General features: G+C 40.4%; 1 protein-coding gene across 2 annotated transcripts in view; it reads right to left on the minus strand.

Annotated features, from left to right (window-relative positions):
- The window catches only part of CDC42BPG (CDC42 binding protein kinase gamma), a 205206-nt gene that overhangs the window by 86489 nt on the left and 103945 nt on the right, over positions 1 to 14772 (minus strand). For both annotated transcript variants that reach the window (XM_030217950.1, XM_030217951.1), the window contains exons 10-11: positions 5130 to 5254; positions 4729 to 4833 (exon numbers count right to left, since the gene is read on the minus strand). In XM_030217950.1, coding sequence (XP_030073810.1) covers positions 4729 to 4833; positions 5130 to 5254 — 230 coding nt within the window. The remainder of the gene's footprint in view (positions 1 to 4728; positions 4834 to 5129; positions 5255 to 14772) is intronic.

Genomic DNA, 14772 nt, shown 5'->3' on the forward strand with positions numbered 1-14772 from the left:
ATGTTCCTTAACATTTTTATTCACACACTTGTGTTAATATAATGTTTTTACTTTTCTCGTCCATCTTGTTTTTATGACATGTTACTTCTTTTAACTTGTTAAAAATATAAAGTTAAAAGAAGTAACATGTCATAAAAACAAGATGGACGAGAAAAGTAAAAACATTATATTAACACAAGTGTGTGAATAAAAATGTTCAGTACATTGTTTTATACAGTCCACTTTGTTTTACTTATATTCATTGTATTTATATTTTGCCTGGCACTCTCTGGGGGGAAATTCCCTTCTATTTCTGACTGCAGCACTCTGTGGTTCCCTCCAAGGGATACTGTACCTTTCCTCCTGCCTCAGGCAAACTTGCCCACTGCTTTTCAGGCCCTTTCCACAGGGACTGTGATCAATGGTTCAGTGAATTCCTTTCAAATCAAAGCTATTTTGTCAAGCAAAACAACCAACTTTCCAACTACTGGTCTACTAACTGTGGGGTCCTGATGGGATCTTCCCTCTCAACTTTGCTGTTCAATCTGTTTATGTCACCCCTTGCCTCAATACACCTGAGTGTTAATGAACGACTATTATCCTATGCAGATGACATCCTGTTTCTCTTACCAGTGACAGTATCAAAGACACAACTCAGTCTGTAGCGAATGGCATGACTGCTCTTAGCATCTGGGATCTGACCTATAAACTGAAATTGAATGCACAAAAAACCAAGGTCCTGTGGTTCCGAAATCAGGGAGTTGAGTCCCATCATCAATATCTTTGTCCAATGGTCAAAGCTTTACAGTCAAGTCTGAAAACCAGAGTACTAGGGCTCTTGCTTGATTTTTCACTCACCTTCTCTTCCCATATTAATCAGCTATGGAAGAAAACACTATTCAAAATGAGACAGCTACATCTAAGTCAGATCATTCTTCGACCAAAAAACCTTTGTACTACTAGTCCAAATGTTAGTCCTACCTCACTTGGATTACTGTAATGTTCTTGGTATTAAGTATTAATATCAGAAAAAAAAACTGCAAATCATACAGAATACAGCTGCTAGACTAATATCCAGACTGAATAGATATACTAGTATTTCAACTCATCTTAAGTAGAGAGATGTGGTAGCCATGTTAGTCCACTTCTAAAAGCTGTCAATAGAAATAGAATAAAATAAAACATAGAAAAGAAAATAAGATGATACCTTTTTTATTGGACTAACTGATCTGACAAAGAAGGACTACCTTCAAAAGCTAATCAATAAATGTATTGTTAGTCCAATAAAAAGGTATCTTATTTTCTTTTCTATGTTTTATTTTATTCTATTTACAACTCATCTTAACAAACTGCACTAGCTTCCCATAACAGAAAAGACTCAGGTTCAAAGCTTCTTGTTTAGTTTTTCAAATCTTACAGGGTTTTACCTCTGAACTGCTGAGTAAGACTGCTTCGCTACATTTGGTCCAGTTTAAAAGACTGAAAGAACAATTGATGCTAGCGTCACTGTTTCAAAAGACAATTCAAAATCAGAAGATTTTCAGTTCTCTATTCCATGTACTTGGAGTTAAATTATGGAACTCTCTACCTATTGCCATTAGAACTGTAAGCATCCTGAAATAAAAATGTCTTTACTCCCTCCTTGAACTCCAAAAATTATAGCTCTTGTTGTAGGTGTAATGGCAGAGCATTCCAAACTGTGGGACTCGTGACACTGAAAATCCTAGTTACCGTAGCTTCAGGAAGTGGCTGAAACCTTTCTCTTCCCAAAGACAACTTCATAACAATCCATTGATTTTTACCTCCTAGTATTATCCATTCCTATATGTTTTTGGTCTCATGCATCACACAAATGGTCTCTAATTGTTCTCATACCTCACATTAACATTATCGGCTTCTATCTCACCTAGAATGTAAACCACACTGAACCCTGGAAAGGGGATATTAGCGGTATACAAGAATTGATTTGATATACTTTTTACGTATGGTTCCAACTCCGATTGCAGAAGGGGAAGGGATGTCTATGTCCAAAAAGATGGATGTCCATACCTAGACCTGGAACTTGGCATGTTCAGGTTACACAAAGATGCACTGATTGAGCAGTTTTCCATTGGAAGGAGTAAGGATGCCACAGTAGGTATTTTCTGTCCCTGGGAGGTTACAAACAGCTACAGTGGGACTTAAACCAGCAATCTCTGCTTCTCTGCTCTGGCTTTCTCAGGTATGTTCTAACCATTAAGCTATTCTTTCACATAGACATCAATATGACCATTTTATAATATAGATGTTCCACATCCTTTCTTTTGTATCAGTTTGTAAAATGGATGTTCATGCTGGACCTAGTGAGAGCTCGGACATTCATTTCTCATGTATTTTAGAACAGGCTTAGTGTGAGCAAATCCTGTTCTAAAATACAAGCGAAATGGACAACCACGTTTGACATACAGACTTGAACGTCCATATTCTGAGTTGGAGGTCCTATCTAAAATGCCCTTCTTAGTTTAATGATATTTCAAAAAGTATCTGTTGGAATTTTATGCCTTGCAGCCCTAAGCTGGTGAGTCATCATCAGTGTGGCTGAGGATCCTAGCTGTCCAAGGAGAAATCAAGTTGCATATCTTTAACGGATTGTACTGCTATAAAAGTACAGCCTGCTTACTCAATCACTACAGACTGCACAGAAAGTAAATTACCGCAGGTTCTTTTGGATTCGTATTAGGTAAATAAAACTTTTATTAGAGGTTCATTTCAAACGAACAGTGTATAAGTCATTATTGTCTAAGATAAACAATGATTAAGCTATATAACTGAAGAGAAACAATAATACCTATCTATAGTTGAAAAGAAACAATCATCACATCACTGGTCATGCGTCACTACATCCAAGCAAAGCCAGGAGTCTCTTGACCAGGAAAAAGCAATAATAAACAATCATAATATACATACATCACTGGACATGTATCACTACATTCAGGCTCTTGTCATCAGCTGGGAAGCCCTTTCAGCGAAAACCTGAAGTCTAGTGACCAGGCAATCAGTCCTATGCAACACATCTACTCATAGGTGAGCTTCTGATTTCGTTATAAGAGGCCCCCCTTTTTATTAGGCTTAGAAACTCATTTTCAGAGTTTAGGAAAATTACAGAATGCTTGAGAATGTGGGAATGTGGTCACATGTTTCTCTGTCCAGGTGGCCAGCCTGAACTGGAAACATGCTCCACCTCCCCTGCACATATCAAATTAATTAGAGCCGTGCCTTAACTTCCACTTTCCAAATCATTTTCACATGAACAGAATTATCACTTTAATGAGAGAGTGCACTGTCAGTCACTCAGACAGAGATGAAAAGCAATCTTTAAAATCCTTCCATTACACAGATGTTCCCTAGGATAGAGGTGTGCATGGGGACAACAGGAAATCTGCAGGAATGGCGAGGGGACGAGAACAATATGATGGGGATGGAAAAGAATTGACTGGAGATGGGGACCAGATTATGCCCCTGTGCACCCTTCTACTGGAACTCGTGTCACCAGCACATCAGAACATTCTTTTTAAGTTGCAAGACCAAAAAAAAAAAAAGGAATGTAAAATGGAACTGAGCTTGACAGGATGGATTGCGAGAACATTACAAATATGAACTAAGAGAACAATGTTAATAAGAATATGGTTTTCTTGCATATTTAATAAAGTAATGCCAATTGTTTTATATTAACTTTTAAAAAGTTACACAATGCATTTTATGTTTTGTTTGAATTTACAAGATTTTTAAATGTGGGCTAGGTACGAGGATGAGAAAGAAAATTGTGGGAATATGATGGGGACCATATTATGCCCCCAGGCACACTCTACTCCAGGGACAGCAGGACCATATAACCACACTAACTCATCTGTCCCTTAGTTGACATGTGCTTGTAATACACCAACAGTTGTAGCAGTCGTATCCCGTATCTCCCGGCTCTATGTTCTTTAAAGTAATGAGCTTTGGTAGACATTCTTGACTGGCAAGCATCATGTGATGATATTACCCATCAGTGTGGTGGAAGATCCTGCTGTCCATGGAGAACACCCATTACAGGAATGCAACTTAACTTATTCCCACAGAAAACATTTGAAAATCGCCACACCAATATTCTTTTTCAGAAAACAACAGTTTTACAACTTTGAGTGTCTGATTTGGGTTTTTGCTTTGCTTCTCTATTTCCTCATCTATTCTCTCAGTTTTTGCTTTTTTTTATTTTTAACTCTCGGGCGTCTTTGTTCTCTTATCTCTTTACATCAGTGCATTCTTAATCCTTTTCACTTTTTCCTACTTTTCCCACATCACTCTCCCTTCCCCTTTTTCCTTCTGCTGTATTCCACTTCCTTCATCCTAGGTGGTTGAGGAAGGGCGGGGGGGGGGGGGGGGGGGGGGCAGCAGCAAGAAGCAGTAAATTTTGGGCCTGAGAGAGAATAAGGAAGGGAATGAGACAAACAGCAGCAATAAGAACATCAGGGAGGAGGATGGAAGATCAGCCAACCAACAATATGACTGGGAGACACTTTTAGGTATTTTGTAGTATATGACCAGAACCCAAAGCCCTGTTGGCAAAAGCAGGCACACATGTACTCAAAGCAATGTCTCTTATATGGACAGAAAGCAAGCAAGCATGCTCTTATCAGGCGACAAGCCTCCATAGAGAGCTCCTTCATGTAGGTTACAGTAAGAACCAAACAGGGAAGATATTCCATCAGCTGATGTGAAGCACCATACCTGCCAGTTTCTCCCTCAAGATTTCCATCTCCCTTTTTAAGCTTCCGATTTCTGCCTCTTTGCCTGAAGTTTCTATACCCAGGGCTGGGGCCCTCTGCAAAGCCTCTGAAAGGAAGGGAGGACGCTGCATTAGATGAAATTCCCCCAACCACAGTAAGGCTAACATCACATAAAACAGATTTAAAGACTCCCATTCTGCAGTGGTTTGAGCTATTCTGAATTTTACAACAAGCTAACTTTGGGCTCATATGCATATGGATAAAAAGAACTACAGTGCTGTATAGGACGGCGAGGGTTATGAGTCATCTCGCAGTAGAACGACTGTATATCTTAGAAATCTGAGTCATCTCCTATTCCTATTGTGATTTTACAGGGAAATCCATATGCACCCTTACACTTACCTTGAAGCTTCTGGCTGAGCTCCAACTTCTCCTGTTCCAGGGTTCGAAACTTTTCCTCGGTGTACAGTGAGGATTGTGTTGCAGTGGAAGAATGACCCAGTTGAGATCCTCTTTCTAACAGAGCGCTACGGGTTATAGAAATGAGAATAGGGAAGAAGAATTATTTATCGGTTCTTGATATACTGCAGTATGGCTTGAAATATGGCATCAAAAGTGGTTAACAATAAATAAAATAAGGAAACAGAGAGAGCAATGTAGAGAAGTAAAGTAAAGTAGAAGTGAAAATCATGCTTTGGCGAAGAAAGTAGCTTGAAAAAGTTGGGTCTTGAGAACTGGAGATTTAAATTTCTAAGGTTTGCCCACAATATAAAAATGAAAGTGGCTCATTTGAGCACCTTGTTTGCTCTTGCTCTATGGTAAGACATTTGTGGGCAAGGGTGGTTGCATGTTTGGGAGTAGCATAATCCCATCACCTTCCTAATTTATTTTATAAATCCAAGGGGTATACCAAATTCAGCCCCGGTCATAGTGTAGAAAACAGAGTTCATTAGATCTGATTGTTCCCTTGCAACACATTTTCCAAGTTTAATCAATATTTGATATACCATCCACTCAAAGGTTCATACCAAGTGTTTTACAACAAAATAATTCAGCTTAGAAAGTAAAAGGAAGTTACATCACAAATAGCACCAAAAGAGAGAGAAAAAGTGCACTCAAGCAATGTTGCAGACCCAGCCATCCCTCCAGAGGCAGGTGGGGGCGAAGATAATCCAGGTGGTTAACTATATTAGGTATCGTACGCATCCTGAAATAAAAATGTCTTTACTCCCTCCTTGAACTTCAAAAATGATAGCTCTAGTTGTAGGTGTAATGGCAGAGCATTCCAAACTGTGGGACCCGTGACACTGAAAATCCTAGTTCTTATACTACTACTTATTTCTAAAGCGCTATAGTGTCTATAGTACTGTTTCTCACTTGTAAAAGAAGTTTTCCAAAGACAGCAGGCTTGATCAGGCATCCAAGACAGCAATGTCATCAGATGGCACTGGGAAAGAACAGTTCTCCTAGATCTCAGAACTAGCATAAAGTTCCAAGTATGCACAGCAGTTCATAAATGCAGTATTCTCCTCACTACTTCAGTTTTGTAGTTCAAGAAAGAATGCAATTCTCAGGAAGACAGGAGAGATTATGCACCTGATCGATCCTGCTGTCTACAGAAAAAAAACCCCCTGAAATAATGCATTTTCCATAAACAGAGTCAGGCACACAATCTCTCCTATCTCTCTAGCTCAGGCTTGCTCAATTGTATATAGAATTTTATTTATTTATATTCAGCTCACATCTTTTCAGTAGTAGCTCAAAATGAGTTACATTCAGGTACAGATATAAAAGATATTTCCCTATCCCCAAAAGGCTTACAATCAAGTTTGCAGTAGAGACAATTGAGGTTTAAGTGACTTGTCTAAATACAGTGGCATAGCTATGTGGGGCCACACGGGTCTGGGCTCAGATGTGAGGGGAAGAGAGACCAGGGCAGGTAATGAGGCGGCGCCGGAGACCAGCACTGGATAAAGGCTTCAAGCTGGCGGGGGTTGGGGACCCCCGCCAGCCAAGGTATTTGCGGCTGTAGTGCTTCATCTGGCGGGGGTTGGATGGGGAGCGGCGGGGCAGCGGACCAAACTGTTCCCCCACCCTCGAGGTCTGGCTACGCCCATGGCTAAAATCACAAGGAGCAGCAGTGGGATTTGAACTGGATTTCCGCGGTTGTCGTCCCGTTCCTCCAACGACCAGGCTATTCCTCCACTCTAACTTGTCCACTTTCTAGGAGCATCCTGCTCTTAAAGATGTGAAACTTGCTAATATTAACGGCATGCAGGCCAGCATAGCTCAACTGTAGACTAATCCAAGCAACAGAATAAAGTAAAGGTATGAAGCAAGGACCAGGTAGCTGCTTTACATATGATATCCAGCAAGGTAGATTTCAATAAAACCATATAGCTGCAGCAGCTGTAATTTTGGTAAGGTTTCACTTTACTGGTTAGAGGTCTACCAGTTTGTACATAACAAAATTGGAAACAGGATGCTAGCCAATTTACCAAAGTTCACTTGGCTGCTGGAATACCAACTCTGTTGGGATCAAAGAAGACAAACATCTGTATAGATTTTTGGATGGATTCAGTTCTTCTAAATAAGTGAGAACCCTTTTGCAATGGACTCCTCACATGGATTATCTGGTTTAGGACAAAAATTGGAAGCAATAATTTATCATTGATATAAGAAGGCATGCCTAGCTTTGGTAAGAACTTGGGATCAGTATGATGAACTACTTTGTTGTAATGAAATTGATTATCTGTTTACAGGTAACAAAGGATTTATGTTCACTTATTCTACTAACTGAAGTACTTTCAAAGCGACATGCTTCAATGACATGGACTCCATTAGCTCAAAAGGTAGCTTCATAAGAGGGGTAAGGACGATATTAAAGTTCCATGGCACAGGAGGATTTTACAGTGATGGTATGATGAAGCCCTTTCATAAATCAATAAATGATTGGGTATAGTGAAGCTAAAAGCTTATCTATAGTGTCATAATGCACTAAACGTGTGCTGACATGTACTCTAATGGAAACATTTGTAGACCTAGTCAATAGAGATAGAACAGATGGTGAAATATGGAGACTGAAGGACAATGCATGGGGTAGTGACTATTTGTTGAACATCAGATGGAGAACCTCTTCCACTTAAAGATGTAGGTATACCTGGTAAAAAAAAAAATTCAGCAACCAACTTATTCTGTAAAGGTGTTGGAAAATCTAAGGTGGAGACTAAACACTGCTCAGTTTCCATGTTACTGAGGCTAGCAATTTGAGATTTGTAAGGATAAAGGAACCCTTGTTCTGGGTTAATAGGAAAGGAAATATTTGAAACCTGTACGGAAGAAAAAGTGAGAGTCTTGACGAAGAACCAGTTCTGACGAGGCCAGTAAGGTGCTATGAGAATCATTGTGCCAGGCCTTTTTGAAACTTGTACAGGTCTTTGCTATATGAAAGGAATGGGGGATATGCGTAGAGGAGGGGCAATAACCCATGAATCACTGGCCAGGCAATTCAGAAATAGGCACATTAGAAAAACAAATAAGGAGGTAATGTTGCGTTTTGCTTCAGGCCATGAGGTTTATTTGCATGGTCTCCAGGCTCAAAACCTGTTCTGCATGGTTTGCTAGTAAGAGATCATCAGAGGTATTACCTCATAAATCAGAGCTTCCCAAACTGGGGTCATGACCAGGGGGTCACACAATTTTATTTAGCTGCTACCATAAGGGGTCATGTATTTGATATACCAGCTTTCTGTGGTTTGTGCAGCGCTGCATACACCTTGTAGCGCTACAGAAATGCTAAATAGTAGTAAATAGTAGTAGTAGTAGTCCAAAGACCACCTGTGAGTTCCAAAAATTCTGCCAAGTCTGTGGGCTATCTAGTTCTGAATTTGTGTTACTGGACATCACAAAGTCCCGAGTTCTTGCTGCTGTCTTTGCTAGCTGATAGATTTTGGTCCACATTTGCCCCTATAGCAATGAAGGAGGTTAAGTCTGTTTTAGGTAGGTTTTCTAAATCTTCATGTCCTCTCAACTCCTGTCCAATCAGCTTTATGAACTCAGCTCCTGACGGTATCTACACCTGGATTATGTTTTTTTGTAGGTCAGTGAGGGGAGTAGCGTGGTCAAAAAGACTCTTCCAAAGAATGAGGGAGATGAGATGAAAAATGATAATACACTTCATCTTAATACACCATCTCATCTCCCTCGTTCTTTGGAAGAGCCTTGTTGACCATGCTACTCCCTCCACACTGACTTATTTGGTTCGTAATGAACCCAGTTTCTCCACCTAGGTGATTTTCCTTTGTTATTTTTTACTTGTACCATGGGTTATTTTAACTCCTATCGCAAAACCTATGAGTGCAGACCTATCAGAAGCTAACAATTTTAGGTCTATGGCTACTATACCATCAATCACCAAAGTGGTTGAAGCTATTGTGAGTAAGCAATTATGTGTCTTTTTAGATTCATTTCAAAGACTGCATCAGTGTCAGCTTGGGTTCAGAAATATGCACAGTACAGAAACATTGTTGTGACAATGGTCTCAAGAATTAAAGAATCATTAGCCAGCAAACGATCTTATCACAATTTGACATCTCTACCATTTTCAATACAGTAAATCAATACTTTACTATACAAACTGAGTGCAATCGGATTAAATAGATCAATATTAGACTGGTTCAGAAAGTTTCTGCTAGAACGATCTTATGTGGTGAAGAAATTTGGCTGACTTTCACACTCCTGGAGGCCCCCTTGTGGGGTTTCATCATCTTGCTTGCTTTACATTTTCATGAGCTTTTTGGGATCTCTTCCCTATAACAGGATACATTCATTTTCTTATCCTGATGACATTTTTGCTTATTACTACTACTCTCAAAGACAGCTGTTTGATTGCCTCCAAAATTTGATTCAACTGATAATTTAAATGAGTTAATTCTCGGGCTCAAATTCAATTCTCTAAAAACAAAATATTCTCTTGTTTAAAAAGAACAAACAACTGATACCAGACTGTATTACACCAGTCCAGAAATCCACTAAGATACTGGGTGTTTTAGACTTGTGCAGTGTATAAAAAAAAAAATCTGAGCGCAATATAATCTCTATTAAGTCTATCACAGTTAGATTACTGTAATGCTATTTATACAGGCTTAAGAAGCAAAAACTATAAAAAGTTTACAGTTACTGAATGATTTTTAAACAATCTAAGTTTATGCATGTAACTCCTTCATTAATAGCCCTCCATTGGTTACTGATACATGCACGAATAGAGTTCAAGTTAGCATCACATACTGTTTAAATCTTTGCTTAAAGTGTCTATATCTAATGGTTTGGTGGAAAATCAATATAAAATTCTTTACTGCTGGTACTATACACCCGAGCGTCTGGCCAAGATGTTTAAATTGGGATCAGCTCAGTGCTGGCACTAATGTGGTCAGAGAGGGGATATGTTTCATATTTGGTGGTCTTGTCCCCATGCTAAAAAGTTTTGGAATATGGTTTTGAAATTTGTTTACAGTGTGACTAAAGCTTCTTACCTTATGTGAATGGACTATTGTCTTTTTCATTTTAAACCAACTGCAGTGAAGGAGCCTGTTCACCGGTTGGTCACTCAAATTTTGGTGGCCAGCAAACTCACCCTTGCCGCAACATGAAAGCAGCCGATCCTCCCTGGTCTTCAGGTGATCCTTCGCAAGTTGGATTATATTCATTTGATGTCTAAATTAACGGCAATGTGTAATGGCTCTGTTTTGAAATACCATCAGACTTGGGACTCCTATATATGATGGTCTGCTTGTCCCGATTTCTCTTTGTTTATAGCTTAATGATTTGGATTTGGGGGGTGGGGATAATTTGGGGGGGGGGGGAGGGACTTTAGTATGGTTTGATGTTCAATAGCGTGTGCTACAAATAGATGCTCTGTAGCTGATGTGTTATTTCCTACTATATTGTGGATTCTTATGGGGGTTTTTTTTTCTTAATAAAGCAAAATTGGAAAAAAAGTTGTCACATATTTAAAATTTTATATAGCCTTGGATCAATTTATTTAAACAATCTAATCTCCATCAGAAATTGGGGTCCTTTAAATGGGGCTATAACATGTTTCTTTCCATCATTTAAAAATGTATTATTAATGAGGATTTTTGAAAATCTCTCATCAAGCAGTCTCATTTTGCAATGCACTACCAACTCAGATAAAGTCTCAGCCATCTTATAGTTTGTTCTGCTGCTTCTTGAAGGCTTATATCTTTGAGAAATACCTGACACAACAATTGTATAATTTCTTCTCTGATGGAACCCATTTAAGTTGATGTTCAGGTATTCTTTTTTCTTCTATTCTTTTTGTAAGCCGCTCTGGACCAAAGTATCGGAATTTAGCAGGATATAAGAGTAGATTACATTGGATTGGATTGGCTTGGCTTCCTGGCATAAACAAAGGGAACCCATTTCACCCTATTTGTTTACATAAAGCATAGCAACTTGATTGTTCATCTGAATTAGCACTGGACAATCCTGAAGATGTATAATCTGAGAGAGTAAAATATTGCTTGGAGCTCCAAATTGATATGATGCAGTCTTTTTTTTTTTTTTTTTTACCTTGTGATCAGGTTCTTGAATCAACTGAGAGCCAAGGTGGTATCCCCAACTGGTACTGAAAGCATCTACTGTGAGGACAGTGATATTCTAATGGTGCAAAGAGACATCCTTGACCAGATTGAGTTTGGACATCCACAGATATGATATAGTTGAAAATGAACCTAACTGATGGAGAGCAGGGGAAGAGGAACATAGGTACCTAAGTATTGCCATCCTGGGACAGACTATCAAGCCCAGCATCCTATTTCCAACAGTGGCCAATCCAGGTCACAAATACCTGGCAAGATCCCCCCAAAAAAGTACAAAACAGTTTATGCTGCCTGCTTATCCCAGAAATAAGCAGTGGAGTTTCCCCAAGTCCATTTTAATAATGGTCTATGGACTTTTCCTTTAGGAAGCAGTCCAAACCTTTTTAAAGCCATGCTAAGCTAACCGTTTTTACCACGGTTCCCAGTCTAGACTGGATTATTGGTTAATTTCTAGGACACTTTTTTCATTGGTTCAGGACGCTGGAATAGGTCCTTACTACATTTCTGATCATGCTTTGATTTGGTGTTCCCTTGACCTTGGAGTTCCTGGAGACCAATCTCATCAATGGAGATTTCCTCTTGGGTTATATTGGGATATGGAATTTTGGGACTACATTTTGCATCAATGGGCCGATTATCAACTCTGCAATGAACTCATCGGGATGACCCTGTGCTTTATTGGGAGGCCGTGAAAGTCGTACTCAGGGGCTATCATAGAGTACACCAGTTTTAAAAAGAAGGCTCGTGATTGGGACATCTTGCAAATTGAGCATCAGGTCACCTTAGCACGTATGCAGTATGGTCATCATCCTACACCCTAACAAAAGATTGCTTTGTTGGCACTTCAGGCTGCCCTTATCAAACTTTTTCATGCTCGTACAATGAAATCCCTACAATATTATAAATATCAGCTATATTTACATGGGAATAAGCACAGGAAACTTTTAGCTAACCTGGCTTGGCAAGCCCAGGGGTTGCACCTCATTTCCCAGGTTGATAATAGTGGAGGACAGTTGGTATGCACGGACAATGAAATTGCTGCAGTTTTTTGAACGTATTATCAGCTTTTGCATACTTGCCCAACTGAGTACGCCTTGGATCGTAATGATTTGGACGGTCAAACTTTATCATTGCTTTCCACCAGCTCTAAAATCAAGCTTAATGCTCCAATTACAGTAAATGAGGTTGTATTGGTTATTAAGCAGTGTGCCCTATATAAAGCTCCCGGTCCGGATGGGTTCAGTTTGGAATTTTACAAAATTCTGAACCCATGTACAATCTGTATTTATGCAATTTGTTCTCCGGGGGAAATTGCCTGACTCTTTACATTTTGCCCAGATGGCTGTGCTTTTGAAACCAGGGAAGGATCCGACTAAGGCTTCTTCCTATAGGCCTATTTTCTTTTGAATGTTGAGGCCACATTATTTGCTAAAATACTGGCTAACCGTTTGACGCAAGTCCTTCCATCTCTAGTGGTCAATTCCCAGGTGGACTTTGTGCATGACTGCGAAGAATATGTGAATGCTTCTTGCTTCTATGGAACGCATGGAGAGATTGAAGTTGCCTTCTCTATTGGTCAATTTTGATGCTGAGAAGGCATTTGACCGTGTGAACTGGGATTTTTTTGTTTGCAACCATGCGCTACTATGGCATAGAGGAATTTTTTTTTACATGCTGTGTGGGCCCTTTATATATTCCCAATGGCAGTCGTTGGGTGAATAGCATGCTGAGTCTTTTCCTATTCAACGAGGAACGCGACAGGGATGTCCACTTTCCCTCGTTTGTTCTCTTGTTAGATCCACTTCTTCGGGAGTTGCTAGAAAAGGATATCAGGGGAGTACGGATTGGTACCCAAGAGTTTAAGCTCTCTGCCTTCACTGATCTTTTGGTCCATGTGGTAGAACCCTATCTGTCCTTACCTGTTCTCATGGTGATTTCTCTGGCTTCAAATTGAAATTTAGACAAATATTTAGTGATGCTGACTGTAGCTTTGGTTAGGGTATCGTGGCGTGGTTCTTTTCCTTTAAAATGGGAGCTTCAATCCTTTCGTTATTTGGGCATTCACTTGCCTCATAACACCCCTCTACTTTATACGTCTAATGTTTCATCTTCTCTAGCATATACAGAAGAATGCTTGACTCACTGGAGGCCTTTACCCTTTACTCTTCATGGTAGGATACATCTTTTCCACATGGTCTTATTTCCCAAAGGGCTTTATATGATGCAGTTATCTACTATAATAAAACTCACCCTCAATGTTCTGAGGACACTGACGTCAGTGAAGCCAAGCTCTGACTTCCTTCAAAAAAGGTTCAAAGGTTGGTGGTGGTGAAGCCACCAAAATCGCTCCGGGCCCTGCCCTCGAGGGCGGAGCAATGGCAGAACAACGAAGGGGTTGGCAGGGAGGGAGGGGAAATCGCTCCGGGCCCCGCCCTCGAGGGCGGAGCAATGGCAGAACAAAGGGGTTGGCAGGGAGAGAGGCGGGGGGGGGGGGGGAAATTGCTCCAGGCCCCGCCCTCGAGGGCGGAGCAATGGCAGAACAACGAACGGGTTGGCAGGGAGGGAGGCGGTGGGAATCGCTCCAGGCCCTGCCCTCGCGTCAAACGTCATGATGTTGGGGGCGGAGCAATGCCAGAACAATGAAGGGGTTGGCCAGGGAGGGAGGGAGGGAGGGAGGGGGGTGTTGGCAACGAAAACCTTGCTAGCGCCCGTTTCATTTGCTCTGAAATGGGCTTCTTTTACTAGTTACCTATAAAGTTGTTGAAACGGGACTATTATTACAGAAGTTTGTATCTAAATTCTGTTGGCGTAGTATGGAGCCGAAAAGCCCATATGTTTATTTACAGGGTTCTTTGCATTATAGAGGTCTTAGATTAAAGTCTACAATTTGGGGGACTGGTTCTTAGAGGAACAATCTTATACACCACAACATTATGAACAGGCTTCTTCTCATTCTTACAATCTTTACTCTTTGTTACACAGTTCTCTGTGCAATCTACCCCAATATCTGTGTCAGACCGTGTTGCTCAGGTCTATGCAAGAGGCATGGAGGGCACTTATTTTACTATTAGGGGGTGACCCTCAGGTCTCTGATCAGTTGCCATTCTTAGGTAATTTGCAATTTGCTCCAGGATGTGAAAACACCAGCTTCTGGAGGTGGGCGGTCAAGGGGGTGTTTTTTTACAGCATGTTTTAGAGCCTGGGGACAGCTGGCCAGTTGGGAGACTTTACATGATAGGGGGATGATGGAGCAATGGGAACTGTTTGCATATAGACAATTACAGCACTACGTGTCTACCTTAGATTCTATTGGCTTAGCTTTTTCCTTATGTTCTCGACTAGTGGGTTTTTTTTTAGCCGTTCCACAATGTTGGCTTACCTGTTTCCTTGGTCCATCGGGCCCTACGGGAGCTTTCCTTAGTTCC

The sequence above is a fragment of the Microcaecilia unicolor genome, chromosome 11 (genome assembly GCF_901765095.1).
Source record: "Microcaecilia unicolor chromosome 11, aMicUni1.1, whole genome shotgun sequence".
NCBI classification, from domain to species: Eukaryota; Metazoa; Chordata; class Amphibia; order Gymnophiona; family Siphonopidae; genus Microcaecilia; species Microcaecilia unicolor.